Source organism: Buceros rhinoceros, unplaced genomic scaffold (genome assembly GCF_000710305.1).
Source record: "Buceros rhinoceros silvestris isolate BGI_N320 unplaced genomic scaffold, ASM71030v1 scaffold34846, whole genome shotgun sequence".
In the NCBI taxonomy this organism is placed as follows: domain Eukaryota; kingdom Metazoa; phylum Chordata; class Aves; order Bucerotiformes; family Bucerotidae; genus Buceros; species Buceros rhinoceros.
The window spans coordinates 1,256-20,383 of NW_010419942.1; the positions used below are offsets into that span (position 1 = coordinate 1,256).

A 19,128-nucleotide genomic window follows, 5' to 3' on the forward strand; every position below is an offset into this window, starting at 1 on the left:
AGGTCATCCGTGGTTCTCAGGCTTCCCTCGGGATTTGAGGGAAAGCAATAGTGAGCTCTAACAGTGCACTGTCATCAGTGATTAAGTTTTCCAGTAATTTCGCTGTGCACAGGCAGTGCTGCCAGGTGTTTTAGGCATGTGATTTATATCCATTTTCTTATCCCAGAATAAAGCCTGTCTTGCTTGATACAAATATTGAGGTGTCAGTAAAAGCTCCACAGCCTGGAGAAATGATCTGTTGCTTTCCTTGCAGCAGTGCACCATGTCTCTCAAGGATCAGCTCATCCACAATGTCCACAAACAGGAGCAGAGTCATGCCCACAATAAGATCAGCGTGGTTGGCGTGGGCGCAGTCGGAATGGCCTGTGCTATCAGCATCCTGATGAAGGTAAGCATCAAGCCTGGGAGGAAGTGGTGCAGTTTAAGACTACCTGAAGCCTAGAAGAGGGGCAAAAAGTAATCTCCCTTATTAGGCTAATTGGGATTGCACAGGAGGTGAACTTTGGTACATTCCTTTGTGAAGCAGTGATCGTCAAGCTATCGACAGAGGTCAGATAGCTGTAGTTCCTGTAAACCAAGCTTACCCCAGTGTCAGACAGAACATGCTCTCTCTACCATTTTGACAGGCTATGTTTACCTCTGAATGACTTCCAGGATCCCTTCTAAGTAGAAGTCCTCCAAGACTTCAAACAGAAGAAAAGATTAAGACCTGAGGAGTCAGTTTTGTCTGAAGGAGAGCACGTAATGGAATAATTCTTTGCAGTATGGACTGGAAAAATGGTCCTACTCAGAATGATTTGTCTTCTGCGTAGCATTTTCAATGTAATAATGCAATGGTTAATACCAGGCTTGCTTTTCTTAAATGTAAAACAGGTTGTTTATGCACAGTTACTAAATTATTCATCATTGTCTCGCTGAATTGTACAACTACTCCACATAGAATGTGGATATGAAAAGTACGAAACTAAGTCAACAAAGGGGATATCCCAGGAGACTAATTCAAGTACCCTGGGAACAAGTAAAGCATAATTGCTTAAATAGATCACTGCTTTTAAATAATTGTAACGTCACAATTTACAAATTGTGTACTTTGTTCAAAGAGGCAATAAATATTTAGTCTTGGTCTCTTGTAGGACTTAGCGGATGAACTTGCCCTTGTTGATGTTGTGGAGGACAAGCTCAGAGGAGAGATGCTAGATCTCCAGCATGGCAGCCTCTTCCTTAAAACACCAAAGATTGTCTCTGGCAAAGGCAAGTATTTGGCTCTAATGTGCTCGTTATTTCCAAATGGAGATAGCCATTCAGATCTCAAACGGGTCAGCCAAGTCTATCCCTTAGCCTGTCATCCTGACCGTTAGGAAGAAAGCTCATTTCACTTCTGTTCCTACAGAAATTGTACTCCATTGATATTGTTTCATATACCTTGTTAAGGTCAGTCCAACTAGGAATCCTCTTCAGAGTTCACCACTCACTACAGAAAGTTGTATTTCTGAAGTACTCCTCCACCTTTGAGAACTTCATTCCACAGGGGCCAGTTAGCCCCTGAATGCATTACTGCTTCCTTCTTGGCTGTAAATGTCGATAGATTAACTTTAGTGGCAACCTGACTAGGGTAAATGATAGCCATCTCATGCCTTAATGTGCAGCTCCGGCGTCTGCAGGTAGTAGGTTTTCAGTGCAGAGCCTTCCACATCTGCTACACAGTGCTTGCACTGGATGCCATCCCAACATTACCCCTGTGTGCCTGAGGAATATGGGATACCACAGCCCATGTTCTGCAAGTTAAAGATTTTGACATGCCACTTGTGGCAGTGAGCCACAGTCTTTAAAGATAATGTAATTTTCTATAGAAGCAAAGGCTAGGGTAAAAAGTACCAGGAGACTTTCTGCATCCTCAAACTTGAGAATTTTAGACACCAAAGCTAAAAGGAACTGAGAACTTTCCTGAACCATCTGTAGGAAGAGATCATGTTTGATCATGCCTTTTGTCTGCAGATTACAGTGTGACTGCACACTCCAAGCTGGTCATTGTCACTGCTGGTGCCCGTCAGCAAGAAGGAGAGAGCCGCCTTAACCTGGTCCAGCGCAACGTGAATATCTTCAAATTCATCATTCCCAATGTTGTTAAATACAGTCCTGACTGCAAGCTGCTTATTGTCTCAAACCCAGGTTTGTTTTGTGTAACAAGAGGCTTATAGAGAATCGTGCTTTCTTCAGTAAGGTGGTGTTAGTGTACTAGCATAGGCTTTTAGAAAATACTTGTGCCACATAACCACATAGCAAGAAGTGCCATCATCCCTCTCTACACCCAGCAAGCTGCTCTTCTGAGAAATAAAACAAGTTGCCTTTTAAGTGGTCTTTAGCACAGGACACAGTAAGGGGCACAGATAATTGCACGTGTAGCATGAACAGCCTCTCAGGTCTGCCCGCAAAGCAGTCACTGTTAGCCCACTGCAGGGCCTGCCGGTGAGCATTGCATTATGCTCCATTCTCGTAACTAGTGTGCAGATAAAGTCCTGACAGGTGAACAGAAGATACCACCCTAGTTATCAAACCACTAACAAGTGGCACTTGTTATCCTCCCTGTTCTACTTACAGTGGATATTTTGACCTACGTGGCCTGGAAGATCAGTGGCTTTCCTAAACACCGTGTTATTGGTAGTGGCTGCAATCTGGACTCTGCCCGTTTCCGCCACCTCATGGGAGAAAGACTGGGCATCCACCCTCTGAGCTGCCACGGATGGATTGTTGGAGAGCATGGAGATTCCAGTGGTAAGGGTGAAGCCTGGCTGGCTCTTACACAGAACTTTTTCCTGATACTTTGTTTGCAAGAAACATCTCCAAAACTTACAGCTCAAAACTGCAGCACTGTAAGAATGTAACTCTTGCTTCAAGTCTTCTGCTGTGCAGAGTAACCCGAGATGATCTATATTTGACCTGAGTTACTCTGCTTGGAAAAGGTCGTTACTGTAACCTGAGGAGGCTAAAAATTTCTAGGCTAAGTTGTTCCCATAAAAAACCACAAAGCAGCAAGAGGGTGAAGTTCTCTGCAAGGGTCTCCTTAAGATCTGCTCTAGACCCGTGGGTAGTCACTCAGTTGTCTTTACTGGCATCTCTTGATTACTTCAAGAGCTATATATAGGAATTGAAGTGCAGAGGCACAACAGGAGAAAGAGCAACTTTCTCCTTACTAACCTGTACCTTCTCTAGCAGCATCAGAGCAGTACTGTACTGTCTGCTTCCTGACACTTGGGAGGACTCTTAGAATCAATTCTTACTTTGAGAAACCTTTGCAAAATACAGAGTTACTGTCATTTTAGTTCATGTTGTCTCGTGTTCTGCTTTATTAAGGGTATATTCAAACCTTGTGTCATCATGTATAAAGAAAGATGTTTACATGTTCCTAGGTTCTCACCCTGCAACTTACTGGCCTCCTAGGTCATATTATATTTAAAGTCCTATCTATCCAAATCATAGCGATGTGTGCTGTGGATTGATCCAACTAGATATTATGTTAACTGTTAATTTGAGGAGGACAAAACTAAGTTTTATTGTGAGGTAATTAATCTATGTGCAACTCTCAGTACCTGTCTGGAGTGGCGTGAATGTTGCTGGTGTCTCCCTGAAGGCTCTTCATCCAGACTTGGGAACTGATGCAGACAAGGAACACTGGAAGGAAGTCCATAAGCAGGTGGTGGACAGGTAAATAATGATTTTTTTTTTTCCCTAACATGAGAACAAAAGATGAAGAGCTATAGTACCTCTGAACTGCAGTATCCATTTCTGGTTTCATAAATACTATAGCAGCCCAAAACAAATAGCAATATGCACACTTATAGAACTAAGGAGTAATGTGGATTTGGTAGTTAAATTTTTCATGGTTAGTGAACTTTAAGTGCTTTATCTTCCAAGGTTCTGGTGTAACTGTGGGGAGTAGTTCAAAATGCAAATAGAATTCTTCACTACTAAGTTCATTTCAGTTCTGTCAGCAAACCGGTCAAGCTTCTGATGTCTCCAAATTGATCAAGGCACCTGCAAAAGCCCTTCTCAAACTCTAAATATTTCAGTTGATGGCACTTTAACTTTGTCTCTGCAGTGCCTATGAGGTCATCAAACTGAAGGGTTACACGTCATGGGCTATTGGCCTTTCTGTGGCAGATTTAGCTGAAAGTATTATGAAGAATTTGAGAAGAGTGCACCCAATCTCTACAGTTGTTAAGGTGAGCAGCCCCTTTTTGCTAACTTCATCTTACTGAGAACCAAAAGCTGTGGGAATTCTGAACAGTGGTAACTTTCCAGTTTAATTTCAAGTAAATTTGGTCAAGTTTTCCTGATATGATATTCTATGAAATACCTCGACAGACACAATCTCTAGCCTAACAATATCCTTACCTATTTTTCAGGGCATGCATGGAATAAAAGATGATGTCTTCCTAAGTGTTCCTTGTGTACTGGGCAGTAATGGCATCACTGATGTAGTGAAGATGATCCTAAAACCTGATGAAGAGGAGAAATTAAGGAAGAGTGCAGATACACTCTGGGGAATCCAGAAGGAACTACAGTTTTAGATCTGCCCAAGCAGTTCACTCTTCGCAGTTGTAACGGGTTTAGTGGTTTATCTTATATTGCACTTTCCGAGTAGGTCAAATCTTTCAATGTATATCTTGATTAAAACACACACATCTCAAATCTGAACAATTGAGTTTCCTGAAAATAGCATTAGGAGACTATTCTAAGGTTTTCCATGTTCACGTTCTTAGCCAGAGCTAGATGACCTAGTCAGTCTTGTGCAGTGAAGTGGTATGACAGAAATCCAGCACTCAAAGCAGCACTGCCTAGAAAACCCTCTGCCTTTTCCTCATCAATAAGTAACTGATTATTACACAATGTGAAACCAAAGACTATTTTCTTGCAGTAAAGGATTGTCAAGCCAATTGACCAACCTTCTCTGCCAGCTGAATAGCTAAAGTATTTCACTGTTGGTAGGTCCAAATGTATTTTCCTAACACTGCTTTGGAATTTTTGTGTATACCTCTTTTTTTTAGAGAACCTTATTTTTGTGTACTGTATAAGCCTAGTTGTAAGTTTGTCTCCTGAGCATGTTTTAAAAATGTTAAGGTTTCTGTATGCAACAAGACAGTGACTGTCCATCTGTAGTACCAGCTCCAACAGCAAATAAACCACAAACTGTTATTTTCTGTCTCCTTGTTTTTCCTTTATAGGGCTTTGCCTCCAAAATGCATAAAACAATTTATTTCTTCCATAACACTAACTCAACCTCACCTGCATAATAATGGTTTGTGTGCAGCTACTCTGTTGTAGGCTCCAGCTATTTATGTAATGAACTTTGTAACAGTCCCAAGGTAGGAATTAAAAAAAAGGTAAGAGAAGTATTTAAATACTCAGAACTTGACTCCCATCTTAATGCAGAGAAACAGGCTCTAGTCTCATGTCAGGGGTGTGAAGAAGCAATGCAGTAACAGGAACTCTGTCCTTACCTGTACACACAAAAATGCGCTTGGCAAGTCTCACCACAGCAAGTACTTAACATCCATAAAAAGTCAACTTGCTGCCAAGCACGAAAAAGCATCTTTGCTGTTTCTATGTGTAACTGCTATTCCAAAGTTATTCTTCAAAGCCCACAACAAATGGGGTAAGGAAGAATTTACTCTTCTCTGTCACTAAAAAAGTCTCACCCAGGTTTAAAAATACGTATTAGAATACAAACTCCAACCTCTTCAGATCTAATGGTAACATGGAAAGCCTTAAGACAAACACCCATTTTGAGCCATGCTGATTACTGCACCAAGACACTCCGGTTTTCAAGGCAGCCTACAACAGCAAATGGAGGACAGCAGCATGCTGCTGAGAGGCAACAAGGGCAGCACCGCACGCAGGAGATGCTCTGCACAACAGCCTTCTTTAGAGACAGTGCCATGTTTAACCACCCCGCTTGTCACTATGAGCTCTGTCCTGGCTAACACAGCCAGAACCCGTCCTTCCTGTGGCCTTTCTGCCTGGCAGGTAGTGCAACACCAGATACCACAGCCTTTCCTCTGCCTAGCAATTCCTAGTGGAAAAATGCAATACCCCTCAGGGCTTAAGGCACCATAAGGTATACTCCACTCTGACCATGATCTGAGGGTAGAACAGGCAAGTCAATATTACGGTTACTACGCTCACTTCAAGAAAACAATCCTTGGATGTCAACAGCTGGGTCAAACAGCAGGGTCTTGTAATTTTGAGTTCACTGGTCTAACAAATGTGATTTTTTCCAATTCAGTACACTGAAATGTCTTCCAAATCTCAGAAGTCAAGTGAAATTACGGTGAAGCTGACACTGCATAGGCCAGGCCTGTCTGTAAAGAAAGCTCATGGTACACAGGTCTCTAGAGGAAGAAAATAGGCAACAAGTTTTATTCAGCGTTAAGTCCACCAGCACAAAGATTACAGGAGATAGAAAGTGCATTAATAAAAGCTAGTCTTTACCAAAAAGAAAATATATTATTGATTCAAAATATCTTACACTTGAATGATGTAATAACTTATTCTGGGCACCTACTGATTAAGAGAAATAATACCAGGAGAATGGCTGCTTCATAAGGAAATCTAACTTCCCAGTTAAAGTCTGGGAATTTAGTAGAGATCACTGAGTCCCGCAGTCTTCCTTGCCTTCTGCATTAATGCCCTCAGCTGGAACTGCTTGCGAGACAGCAGACGTACATGCTGCAGAAAGAAAGAACAGCAACAGCTGGCTATTGAGAAAGATCTGAAATAATCTTAATTGTATCACAATACAAATTTTCCAAGCATGACACATCCCATGACCCAAACATGATGTTAGTTTTTGGGAAACACTAAATGCATTTGTTTACTAAATGGATTCTCTTGCCTTAAAATGACTTGCAGTTGGCTAAGTGGGACTAACGGGAACTTGGGACAGAGAACGGTTCTTCTAACAGCAGATAAACAGAACTAGCAAGCTACATAAGGAGGAAATAATATGTCTCTGCATGGTGCATTGTACACTGGATGTCCAAAGCAAAGCTAGAGTGGGAACTTGGGGGAAACCTCAACTGTTAGAAAAAGGAATGACTGGTTACCCATGTTACCCAGTGGCCCCATTAACACTTCTGCACACTAATCTTTACAGATCCAATGGCAACATTAATTACTTCGACATATAAATTTTGTGTAGTTTTATTCCACATTAAAAAGTGCTTTTAATCTTTTCAAAATAACACATCTGTCTTTATTTCATGTGCTATTGACCTGCACATAAGCTTATAGGAAGGTTATTAGATCAGACATTATGAAAACTTTCAGCATTAAGGACAACAAAGAAATTGTCTAGGTCTCTGCTAGAGACACAAAACTAGCTGACTTCCCCCCACCCTCCCAGCCCCCCCTACAATTCTAAGACTCCACCGGCTGCCTCAGCAGAGACATCCATAGACTGCAAGTGAAAAGCTGTCTGAATACTTCAATCACCCTTCAAGTTAGTTTCTCCAGAATTAGGATGCAAGCCCAGTGCAAAGCTTGTACTGACACTGTTGCACCTGTGAACAACTTTGTATCTATAATATTTTGAAAATTGACCTTTTAATTCTGAAATTTCTCTTTTAGAACATGTTTCAACATATAAGTATTCCTGTTCTTACAGGATCCTCTTCAGTGAAGAAATCATTAATATTAAGAAGCTCATCAACAGTTCAAAGTATTTAAGTCACATTTAGAATGCACATCTTAAAAACATCCCAAGAAACCTACCTTTAAAAAGACATCTAGATCTATCACTCCACGTCTTAACGCTTCCCCAAGATAGAAGATCGTGTCTTCAATTGCATTTTCCTCTGCATATAAGTTCAGGATCTGCTTGTAAAGAGGTGCTGTAGGAATAATAACTTCATCTATGTCGTTATTTTCTGACTGACTTTCCATTTTCTCTAAGGCAGAACTAAGCTCCTCATCCTTCTTTTTGAGAAGTTCAATGTTCTTGTCAACTTCAGCCTAAAAACAATTAAGATGTTTATTTATTTATTAGGTCTCGAGAGCTGAATGCCTTCTAGTGATACAACTGTAAGATGAAAGACTTTTCAACATATCAGTTGATTCTCTGCTTCCCAGCTTACCACTTCCTGATCCAGGCGAGTTACCATCTCTTCCAGTTTCTGGTGTCCTTTCTTCAAGTCTTCTTCTGTCCGTTTCAAGGCATTGAGTTCAGCTTGTGCACGATCCATTTCTTCCTTCATCCGCCATCTCAGTTTATCACTGACTGCTGAAATCAGGGAAGCTCGAATGGTGTCCTCGCTGATAGTTCCATCCCTGCTGGGGCCTGCACAAGAAAATTCACAAGCATAAAATTAACTCTCTTCTGCACTGGCTTCAGTGCAAAGCCAGTTTGAAACAGAAGTGGCTAACTTGCTGTACGTACTTTAACAGTATGAGACACTAAAATAAACTGTTTTCCATAGTAATTTTCAGAAGCAGTGAAGAGACCACAGTGAGCTAAAACACATTAAGATGTACACAAGAGTATGCATCCATTCATTCTCTTCACTACTCCCATAACCACAATCTTCCTTTAATTTAAAAATCAGCTGGCCACGTTCCCCAAAGCCTACAAACATTGTTAGTCTGAGTTTTTTTAAAGAATAATAAATTCTGGTAAACTCTACAGGAATTAATGGGTACCTGTATTCAACCACAACTCATCTGCCTATAGGTACTCTACCTTGAGGCTTGCCACTCACTCGTTTGTTTTGGTTTTTTAAGATTAATAAAAATAGATGGACACTAAGCTAACAAAAATGATTTCAACAAAAAGGATCTTAGCTGCTGTGCTTTTTTATTTATAAATGTCTAATAGCAGAGACTGTTTAAGTGACATTCCTGGACTATATAAAGTGACTAAAAAGCTACAATATGATCTAGCCTTTCCAACTGGTTTCACAATTATTATCATTCATCCATCCTCAGGCAGGCATGGGAGGCCAGTAAAACAATCACCATTAATACAGAACATTTGTTATTGAGGTAATCTTACTTTAACAAGCAACATTTATTAAAAGATTGCAAATCAGAGAGAAAAACGTGAATCAATCCTATTAGAATAGTTTATAGATATGTGCTATTGAACTAAAATCAGATGGTACATGTTCAGTGTTATACTGGGCCTACCATTTATTTTTTAAAGCTTCTGCAGATGGTCCTGTAATTGGAGCAAGGTGCACGGGAGCTTGGCTTATAAAATTAGGGAATGGCACCCATGAGGAACCTGTAAAAATTCTCACAGATGTATAAAATACATCTTGAATATTAGCTGAATAAAGAAAGTTAGTAAGGCATATGAGATTACGTGGAATTAGTTAAACAATTTGATTCTAGCAGAAGCAAGCACAGCTGTTTCAGGTAAGTGTAAGGCAAATTTCAGTATTTGATATAACCATCTATGAGAATTAGCAACAGAAGCTGTCAAATGGCACTATATACACAAGCCCAGGAATTCATCATTGCTGCTACATATGAAAAGAGAAAAGAACACTGTTTTGTACACTGAGAGGTAAAACCTACACCAAGCCAGTCAACCTATCTGGGACAAAGAGTCTGTTCACTGTTTAGGACTTCCTGTTTAAGGCAGACAGCTGTAAATATACGTGTTCCAAACCAAAACAAAGAGGTCCGGTTTCACTTCAGGAATATCATTAGCATGATTTCAGTTACTGTTTACTTTACGCAATGAATTATTCTCTAACACAAAGTCAGAACCAGCCATCTGTTCTAATTTTTATTCCACTGATAACCCTCGCTCCAGGAGATTTAAACAAGGCTCACTTTAACAGTAGAACAGAAAAATAAAATCCCAATACACTTAACACAATGAAAATTCACATAGAAATGCCAACAGATAAGAAAGAGGTCTTCAAACATATAAAAGGTCATTTTAAGACAGCTTAATTAGATTTTATGTATCTTCTTAAAGAGCATGAACCCATAGCATTTTCTGCCACTTCCAGAAATAGCCCAGCTTGGGAAAGATTTTATGGCACATAGCGATTAAATTCACAGAGCACTGAAACCCTTAACCTTTACCAGGCAGAGTCTGGTTTCAGAAGTGACCTTACAGAATCATCAGACTAGTAACTGCATCAGAAAGGTAATTAATGGGACATGATCGAATGGAAGGAAAAAGCCTGAGGGCTATTTGAAAAACCACCTACTATAAAAAACTTAAGCTGTTCTGAATAAGTATTTTAATTCAATTCAAACTAAGCTCCCTCTAGGAAACAGCCTACCACCACCCCCACAAAACTCCAAAGCTGTAGTACCCGATATGCTTCTAATACACTCTCACAATAAACCATAGCCAAACAATCTGTACAGGCAACAAGCGTTTTCAGATGAAAGACAAAACTCGATCACCACGGCTTGGCTTCGTGAACACAAACTCAATACCGTGCTGTAAAAAACTGAAGTACAAGGCAGTGTAAATACCACGGGTTAAAGAGACATGTTTGCTTTTCATTTGGTACAAGAGATAAACTATGTGTAACAGGTGTATGACTTTTACCTGGCTGCATCAAATGAATCACTACAAAACCTAGCATTACAACATGGTATTGGATGGTCGAACCCAGGACTTGAAGAGGGAAATTGAACAGGAGATACCTATATTTTAAGTTAACTCTCTACTACACAAAAGCAAAACTGGATCTGTTTCAACAAGATGCTGCAGAAAGCCAATGTTCCCTAGAAAGGTTCTTATTGCCAATGGAGATCATTCATTTTCAAGGACCAACTGCAGCCCCTCAACAGACAGCAATGTTTGAGCTGCCTAAGTGGGACAGCAGCTTTCTTGCAGAAAAGAAATCCATGGTAGAAACACATCACCTCAACACAGAGATGACCACTGAAACAACTTTCAGAGAAGGATTTTCTAATTCAGAAGGCTGAAAGAAACTGGACACAAAGGGTGGGACCAGGCACAAGAAGAATAAAACTTACTGTTGTTTCCAAATTCTTTAACAGCAGAACAACTCCTGAAATGTTTTAAGAGTAAAGTAGATGCATCTATCTTCCCTTGCCAAGTTGTTAACTCGCTTTGTCCCCATGTGCGTGAATGAAAATTTCAAAATATACACAGTTCTGGAGGGAAGAGTGTGTATAAATAACTGGGAGTCCAGACATTATATGAAGAACCTATGGACGCACGTTTAAATCATGGTGCAAGAGACTACAAATGATTGATACTGAAGCAGGTCACAAAAGAGTCTACATCCTTACCACAGAACTGCTCCAAAAGGATTATCATCCTACTGGAAAGCTACTGCACTAACTTCCTATTCAGCTAGATGACTTTTATCACTGGTTTCCAATCTCTTAGAAATATACTAAAAGTGAGGTGCAGTGTGGAAACCAAGCTGGTGTATTTTGTCAGCAAAGGGCCAAGAAGCAGCAGACTGGGAAAAGATACATGCTAATAGCTTAGATCTTGCTGCTGAAGGGAAGAAAGAATTAAGTAACAGGCAGGGATCACTAAGAAGCAACAAAGAAGAGACTGGAGAAGAAACTCAGGAAAAATGAAGCTTGATCCAAATACACCAGAAACTTCTGCTCTAGGTAGCCATGACTCTGGGAGTAAAGAAAGTATAAAGAATAAATGAGTACAGTAGATGATTAGACGAGGACAAAAGCATTTTTACAAACCACAACCAGAGCAACACAGAAAATCGAGTGTCACTTACAGGGTGAGAAAAAACCCTTAAGGTAGTTACATGCAGTGCGCTTCAAAATATTCATAGAGCACACACAATGCACTGCACAAACCCAGGGATTCATCAAGATCTGACTGAACAAAACAGAAGGCGAAGGACATAAAATATATCTTATTCTTCCTTTGAATAATGTCTTTTAATTGAAGATTAATACTTTGGAAGGTCAGAGTAAGAACAATATACTCATTCCCCCACTTTCTTAATCAGTTATAGAGGGAAGTTTCACTCCCAAGGAATCCTTTCAAAGCTACTCACCAACAGTAGTCACAGGAGGCTGCGGAGGGTAGTACGGAACACTAGTGGTTGCTGGAAATGGGACACCACCCGGATAAGGATAGTTTGGGTAGCTGCTTTGACAAACAAACAAAAAAGAGATAAGTTAATGTTATGTAACTATTTGTAAAATATCAACCATGTATATTATCCTTACAGCACCATGTTAAACGTTTACATAATAAAATATTTAAATTGCCAACAAAGTTCTACTTCTCTTTTTGGTTCACATTAACATCCTTCACAATTTATATTTTGGTTACGTCTTAAGAAGATACCATTTTATCTGAGTGCCTATCTAGTGATTGTCTGGTCAAGCATTGGGATCATTCCAAATTCTCTTCAATCTTTTAATCTTGCCGTGTGATTTCTAACATGCCACAGGAAACCCCAAAAGCATCCAAAGGAAATTACTCCAGGTACAAACTCACGAAAAGCAATTTCAATAGAATATTTAATATGAGAATAGTTAACGAGATAACTGCTGAAATGCTTTGTGTAAACCTAAAAATGTTGTGCAAAATATGGTTACAAGAGGAAAACTCCTCCAGAATTCTCAGCCCTGCTCTGAGGGATGAAGGAAAGCGAAAGCAACTGAAACAGTTGCGAGATGACATATGACGTGACAGTCTACAACACCTTTCTACAATACATTTACTATCAACTGAAACAAGGACTCAGACCAGTCAGTACTAGACTGACAAACACCAGCATGCAGCAGAGTATTATCCCTGGCTATAAGTAAACAAAATGGTCCAAGAAAACATGTAAAATAAGCATATTCTGTGCTTCTTCAGATAATTGCAAATGTAAAATTTTTCTGTTCATTCATATTAGATTTTAAAAGTTTTTATTATTCATTTTTGTACAAACATAAGGAGCACTTTAAAATAAATGTATTTAGTAGGAGAAAACTTGCCATAAGAACTTACCAAAAATCCTCATTTTCCACCTCTTAAAGCATTAACACCCCACCTACCTAATACTTAAGAGGTTTTTTTTTCTTTTTTTAAATCGAAATCTTACATACCACAGCAATTCCTCATATGCTCCTACCACAAAATCAGGATATAAGGATATTAATAATTAAAAAAAAAACTATGATGTGAAAAAATCTAGGGACACACTAGGAGGCAGCAATCAGCATCTTACTATTTGCTAAGACAGAACTGCAAGTCTTCTGGAAAAGCTTTATTCCAAACTATTATATAATATACTTAAGTAAAAAGACTTGGCTTATATTAATAAAAATCTTTTTAGGTACTTTTGTGCCCTTCAAATTCTCTTAGAGTGCTCTGAATGAAGTCCCTATTTCTGCTGGAGTCAAGGTTTGCATTAGTCCAGCAATGGCTTTGTTCAATGTTTTGTGCTAATTACCCCAACCAATACTAACAACACCAACAAACCCCCCAGCTTGCAGGGGTACATTTCTTTCTGTAGCACGTAAACCTATCAACCTTATAAAAACTAATCCAATATACAAGCGCAGCAAGATAACATTTGGGAGTTAGGCAAGAATTTAAAAAATATATTTATCACTCAAGTATATCGTATTTGAAGGAAGCAACACTAAGAAAGCTCAACCTTTCTCAAACTTTCTTGTGGCTGTCGACAAGAATTCAGCCCTCACTTTTCAAAAAGCTACTAGTATGATAATGATACAACAAATGTACCCAAATAAAATACAACTAGGACTAGATACTACTCAGTGAAACTGTCTGGTATGTAAATGATGACAGTTAAAGGGGCTCTTACCTTGGGTTTGGAGTGTTTCCTGCCGGATAGGGAGATATTCCACCTGGAATGCCCGGCACATAGGAACCTAAATAAGATAACGATTTTGTGTATTTTCATTTTTTCAGACGTTTAATATATATTAAGAGTGCATACATATTAAGCTGCAGTTAAGATACTTTCCAAAATGTTACTGAACAATATATACTGTCTAACACAACGAATCAACAAGAATAAGAGAAGCCATTGCATGGCCAAAAGCCCTTCCCCTCCTGCCCCAGTCTCTGGCCTGAGCAGGTCTACTTTACTGGGTTGGGGATTTCTCCCACCCAATACAGAGTCTCCTCTAGGATTTCTAGCATCTTCTATTTCCTGCTTCTCCTTTTCCCCAGTCTTTAAAATAAGATGACTCCAGAAGTTTAAATAAATAGAAGATTTTAGAAGTCTTGAGAAATTTTGCAAGAAAATAAGAATGGACACCAAGACAGAGTACAGAATCAACAGAGAAGAATGAAAAATCACACGTCAGGGGTTTTTCATATACAGCCAGCAATTATTAAAAAAAACCCCAAAACAAAACCCAAAAGCGTGGGGATAGGAAACGCTCTAGTCTCAGAGCTGCTGGAGACTTACCAGATAGACCTGTATTGCCAGAATTTTAACAAATAAGATACAAAGACAGTTAAATGAATAATGTCTTTTTAAAGGCTATCTCTGAATGTTGTTACGTTACTGGTTGTTTTAAGGGGCCTAAGGGGGGGATGTTACTGGGTTTTTTTGTTTAGGGTTTTTTAATATACAAACTTGATTTTCCCTCCCTTCCATAAGCTGAAAAACTACACACATTCTTCCAGCGCAGTTCAAAAAGGTACAGCACAAGTGAATTCATTAGCCAGCAATGCAGAAAGTCATTCTAAAGTAGACCTTTGCTGACAAACTTTGCAGAGCAACATCACTTTGGAAAACGGAGTATTTGTAGAAATTAGTAGCCATGACCACTTACTGGTTGGAGGGCCTGTTGCCTGGTATGCTGGGTAGCCTGATGAAGCAGTAGGCCGAGAGAAGACTGGAGGTTCCTCTCCAAACACAACAATCATGACCTGAATCATTTCCAGCAAGTCTGACTGGGGCTGTGAGGGTAAGCAAATCACAAGCTGCTGATTTCACTAACAGACAGTTTAACTGAATGTAACGACAAAATGATACTATTCCATCAAAAGCCCCATAAAAGGGGATTACATTTCTTTTGGTGTGTATATATATACACACATATATGTGTGTGTGTGCATATTTAACTTCTTTTCTGGATTCCTTCTGGATACCAAACCCAGCTGGTGTTCAAAACGGCATAGCAAAATACAGCTGCAGTGGCATCTGCACTCAGAATAAACTGGTAGGACACAGTCCCCTATCAGCTGCACGGCAACAGGTGACTCAAGATGACTATGCAGTGATGGATTATAATCATGTTTTAAAAACTTAAATCCACTCTCCAACATGAAAAAAAGAACAGATCACTGAGTGTTCAGACATTTCCACTTCATAAAGCACAAAGCTTTTGCTCAGGCTCCAAACAGCTCAAGCAATATTCTCTCCCTCAAAGAGTGGCGAGAGTGGCACAAACCTCCTTTAGATACAGCTAAATTAGGCTTCTCCGTTTATAGCTACATTTAATACAGGCACGATTTCACTTTGCCAAAATGAGGACAAGCATCATGAATGCAGCACCAGATTAAATATCCTATTTCCAAATTTTCTGAGCTCTATAATCCACTGTATTTTTATCAACCCCTCAAAATGAATGAATTCTGTATCACACATATCTTAGAAGATCCTCTTGCTTGCCCAAGACCTGCATCCCGATCTGGGAAGTCATTTTCCACTATTACCATGCAAGCACTGAACCCATGCTTAATAAATTTATTCCTGTTAATCACTTTTAACAGAACCATGCACATCTTGTACCATTCTTCTGACCTTGTCAGCACTGTTTATCTTTTTTACAAGTCCATGTTTAGGCCATAACTCCTAAGAAGCCTGCACTGCTCGATCCCTTTATTTATTGTTAAAGCAATAAATGTATTTATTGTCAATGCTCCAGCAAAGTCTACATAAAGAAGTCCAAGTGCTCAGACAAGTCCATTTCACTTACAGAGATTAACTTCAGCCCAGCAATGTTTCAACAGAATTTTTAATTTCCCTTCTATAAATACTCTTATCTCGCTGATCTTCACATCAGGGCCCCATCTGATGAGGAATTCCGAACAGATTGGTTTGAGAATTTGAAGTTTCCTATACTCACGTATTTCCACTCATGCAGATAAGGAAGGTATATCTTTCCATTTGCATCCACATGCTTCCCAGTTTTTATTGTCATAGAGCTAGTCGGTTTCACAAAACAAATTGGGGGGTTGAAAGGGTAGGTGTCCAGCAGCCACAAGCAAATTGGGATATTGTATGTGTTACCTAGAAAAAATATTTTGAAATATTTTAGAAGTTATTCCATCTCTTCAACAGTCCTCTTGTATCCGGATTTATAAAAAGTCTGGTAAATTCAACTGCACAGAGTCAAAAGCCAAAATCTACTAATAACATTCAACAAAAATCCCACAATGTGGCCATGACCAACAGTTTTTCAGGACAATTTAACTTTGGTTTGCAATGATTATTTAATACTAATACATTATCTCATGTGTTCTACATGTAACATTACTAAACCCTAACCTGAACTATCATTAGCTGCAGCAGGACATGGTTTGCAGCCCTCATTCAGTTAAGAAGCTTGAAAAAACACACGTTACTGAAAAAAAAGAGATGCTACCAAACCGCACAAGGCTGAAGAAGCAATGCTCAACACTAAAACCTTATTCCTCAGCAAAACCAGAGAACAATTTCTTTAAAACATTATACTTCAGACAAGTCACGGACTTCAAGAAAACAGTGACGCTGAACCAGGATAAATCTAAATAGTTTTTCATGCAATTTGGAAAAATAATAGTGATGATGATGATAATAGTTAATGCATACCTCTGTAAAGCACAGGAATGGTTCCACTGAGGCTCATCAACTCCCTAGATGATCCATCATTAAAAACTGAAAGGGAACAAACAGTATTTTTAAAACAAACGTAGTTGTTATATTAATCTCTGTTCAGATTACACCCCATTTATTGATTAGCATAAATTTTCAGAAGGTCACATACATAAACTCAGCTTGAAAGGCTCTGCTCTTGCATATTTTGTCTACAGTCAGGTAACTTCTTATGAGTAAGATATTTCTGAGAAATGAATGACTAATTCTTGTCCAGTCACCTACCTTCACTACAAATAAAACTGCTTCCTCATTCAGAGACCAAGTAGAACATGTTGGAACCATACGAACCCCAAATCATACAAACTGCTGCAAAGATAATCTGAACTCAATTTAAAAAAGAACTGTCATTTGAGGATTACAAAGGATTCTTCATGCTTTCTCCAGTCAAACATGTCAGCAAGAATACTGAAAATTACTGGGCCAAAGGCATTTATTACATCATCAGTGAAGGTAATTTAATCAAATCTGAAGAGGAAGAAATGCAGAGCACTTGACTCACTGCCCAATCTTAGTCTGAGTTCACAAACTGCACTCACCCCCATTTACTGAGTTGCTGTATTTAGTTCTCCCATACTTTCAATCCAATAGATTCTTCTTGGCTGAATAAATCACCCTCAGGTAATAAAGCTTTTATTTTCCTAATTTCACCTGAAAGTTTCTAATCATACTTCAAATGTAGCTTATCATGTAGAATTCTTTCGGTGCTTATGCTCTGCAAAGGCAGATAGAACACACTGGGACTTAAACAGGGGGATATATTTCATTATTAACATGAACTTGAAAACCACCTCCGCAGCAATGTAACCAGTTTCTTGTGGCTCCTTTCACTGCTCCAGATAATAATTATCTGGAAGTGGTTGTGTACTCAGCGTTCCCCAGGCAGCTTAGAAAGAGTTAAGTAACACAAATGGGCTTCTTGCCCTGGCTTAAAGCTGTCTGGGATTCTGACCACTATCGTTAACAAACTGGTGTAGCTATTCTAACCACAGCCCTTTCACTATTGTTTTCGATTCTCCAATCACTGCATGTACTTTTATTTCTGTGGCAGCTGCTGGCTTGCAGCTATTTAACTTAAAAATAATTTATCTTTTACCTGTCCACATCCCTTCTGCGTACTTCTCAATCCAGATTAAGAATTTAGAAATCAGAAGACTCTCAAATCTCTGATAATGAGCGATATAAATTAGCTCACAGAGGAATCCCAGAGGTTAAAGTAGGTGATCAGGAGCAAGATGACCTCAGCAGCTGTGCTGGCTCACCTGTCTAGTGAAACCATGCCCTCAGCCTCCAGAGCTGACCCTAGATATCACCTTCATTCAACACGCTTGAATTGATTCAGAGCCTTTAAAACAGCTAACAAATAGAGACTGTCCTCGTTAATGTATGTCACAAAACCCCTCGTACCAATTTCCTATACCTAACCATATTTTCTTTACAGCTCTTTCTACATAGAACTCTAAACACATCTTCCTACGGCAGCAAAGCTGAATCTGTGAGAAACTGGCAATCTCAGGACAGGACATCACCAAGCGATTAAGTGAAAGTTAAGCTGTGAAAAATTCTTGGCATGTTCAACTCAGTAATAGAGGCAGGTTATTTTAGAAAACAACTGTCTGTATTTCTAAGGAAGTATTGATGTCAAAGATCAAGAACAAAAACTCAAATTATATTTTCTAGGTTTAATCTCCTTCCCCCCCCAAAAACTACCAAAGATTTCTAAACCGTCAACAATTCAAGAACAAAAATTTTGCCATGCACAGACTAACCGTATGAATCCATGACAGGTTTGAGGTCCTTATACTGAGTAATAACACTGGTTGTCTCCTTTATAGTTAGGTCTCTATACTTATACTGGAAAAAAAAAAAAAAAGAAAGAATTACTTTAGCAACTGAATTTTCAGTGTGATTTAATTTTGGTTTGTTTTACCCAACAGGCTGCATTTATGAGTTTACACTGATACAAGGACATTCTTCTCCACTCTTATTTTGGAATAAGAATTTATTTCGCCACAATTCTTAACTGAACACTGCCTGTATAACTTACCAAACTTTAACAAGGTATTAAGACACTTTTAATCTTAAATAAGGGTCCGTACTTCAAGTGACCTGGGGAAAGCTATTGCACGTTCAATCACATTCTACCATAACCAACAGTATCTGATATATGTGGATCTTAAAAAAAAAAAAAAAAAAAAAACCAAACCAACACAACTCCGAAAAAATATGGCGATTTTTTGAACATTCCTGATACAGA

At 39.0% G+C, this 19,128-nt stretch overlaps 2 protein-coding genes across 3 annotated transcripts; one reads left to right on the forward strand and one right to left on the reverse strand.

The window, feature by feature from the left end:
• Window positions 1-255: 255 nt before the first annotated feature.
• LOC104496061 (L-lactate dehydrogenase A chain) lies at window positions 256-5,193 on the forward strand. Of its 2 annotated transcripts, XM_010139129.1 has the most exons (7): window positions 256-388; window positions 1,134-1,251; window positions 1,996-2,169; window positions 2,599-2,772; window positions 3,585-3,702; window positions 4,097-4,220; window positions 4,404-5,193. In XM_010139129.1, the coding sequence occupies exons 1-7, from the start codon at window positions 263-265 to the stop codon at window positions 4,566-4,568; spliced, it is 999 nt and encodes a 332-aa protein (XP_010137431.1). In that variant the 5' UTR covers window positions 256-262; the 3' UTR covers window positions 4,569-5,193. The 2 variants fall into 2 exon arrangements, with proteins under 2 accessions (XP_010137431.1, XP_010137432.1); XM_010139130.1 differs by lacking the exon at window positions 1,996-2,169 and having other exon boundaries at window positions 259-388; window positions 4,404-4,863.
• Window positions 5,194-6,390: 1,197 nt separating this feature from the next.
• On the reverse strand, window positions 6,391-18,722 carry TSG101 (tumor susceptibility 101). The gene is made up of 9 exons (XM_010139131.1): window positions 18,641-18,722; window positions 16,809-16,874; window positions 16,084-16,247; window positions 14,785-14,911; window positions 13,803-13,869; window positions 12,030-12,121; window positions 8,133-8,335; window positions 7,771-8,010; window positions 6,391-6,726 (listed from the first exon to the last, which is right to left on the reverse strand). Exons 1-9 carry the CDS (start codon window positions 18,651-18,653, stop codon window positions 6,637-6,639), a joined length of 1,062 nt encoding a protein of 353 aa, XP_010137433.1. The 5' UTR covers window positions 18,654-18,722; the 3' UTR covers window positions 6,391-6,636.
• Window positions 18,723-19,128: the final 406 nt, after the last annotated feature.

What these genes read in the sequence shown, in the direction of transcription:
- LOC104496061 (XM_010139129.1), top strand. Translation starts at nt 263, where the DNA reads ATGTCTCTCAAGGATCAGCTCATCCACAATGTCCACAAACAGGAGCAG. An exon ending in GCTTATTGTCTCAAACCCAG is followed by an intron (nt 2,170 to 2,598) that starts GTTTGTTTTGTG and finishes TTCTACTTACAG; the next exon opens with TGGATATTTTGACCTACGTG. An exon ending in CAATCTCTACAGTTGTTAAG is followed by an intron (nt 4,221 to 4,403) that starts GTGAGCAGCCCC and finishes CCTATTTTTCAG; the next exon opens with GGCATGCATGGAATAAAAGA.
- TSG101 (XM_010139131.1), bottom strand. An exon ending in GGCAACAGGCCCTCCAACCA is followed by an intron (nt 13,870 to 14,784) that starts GTAAGTGGTCAT and finishes TATCTTATTTAG; the next exon opens with GTTCCTATGTGCCGGGCATT. An exon ending in CTCGCCTGGATCAGGAAGTG is followed by an intron (nt 8,011 to 8,132) that starts GTAAGCTGGGAA and finishes AATTGTTTTTAG; the next exon opens with GCTGAAGTTGACAAGAACAT.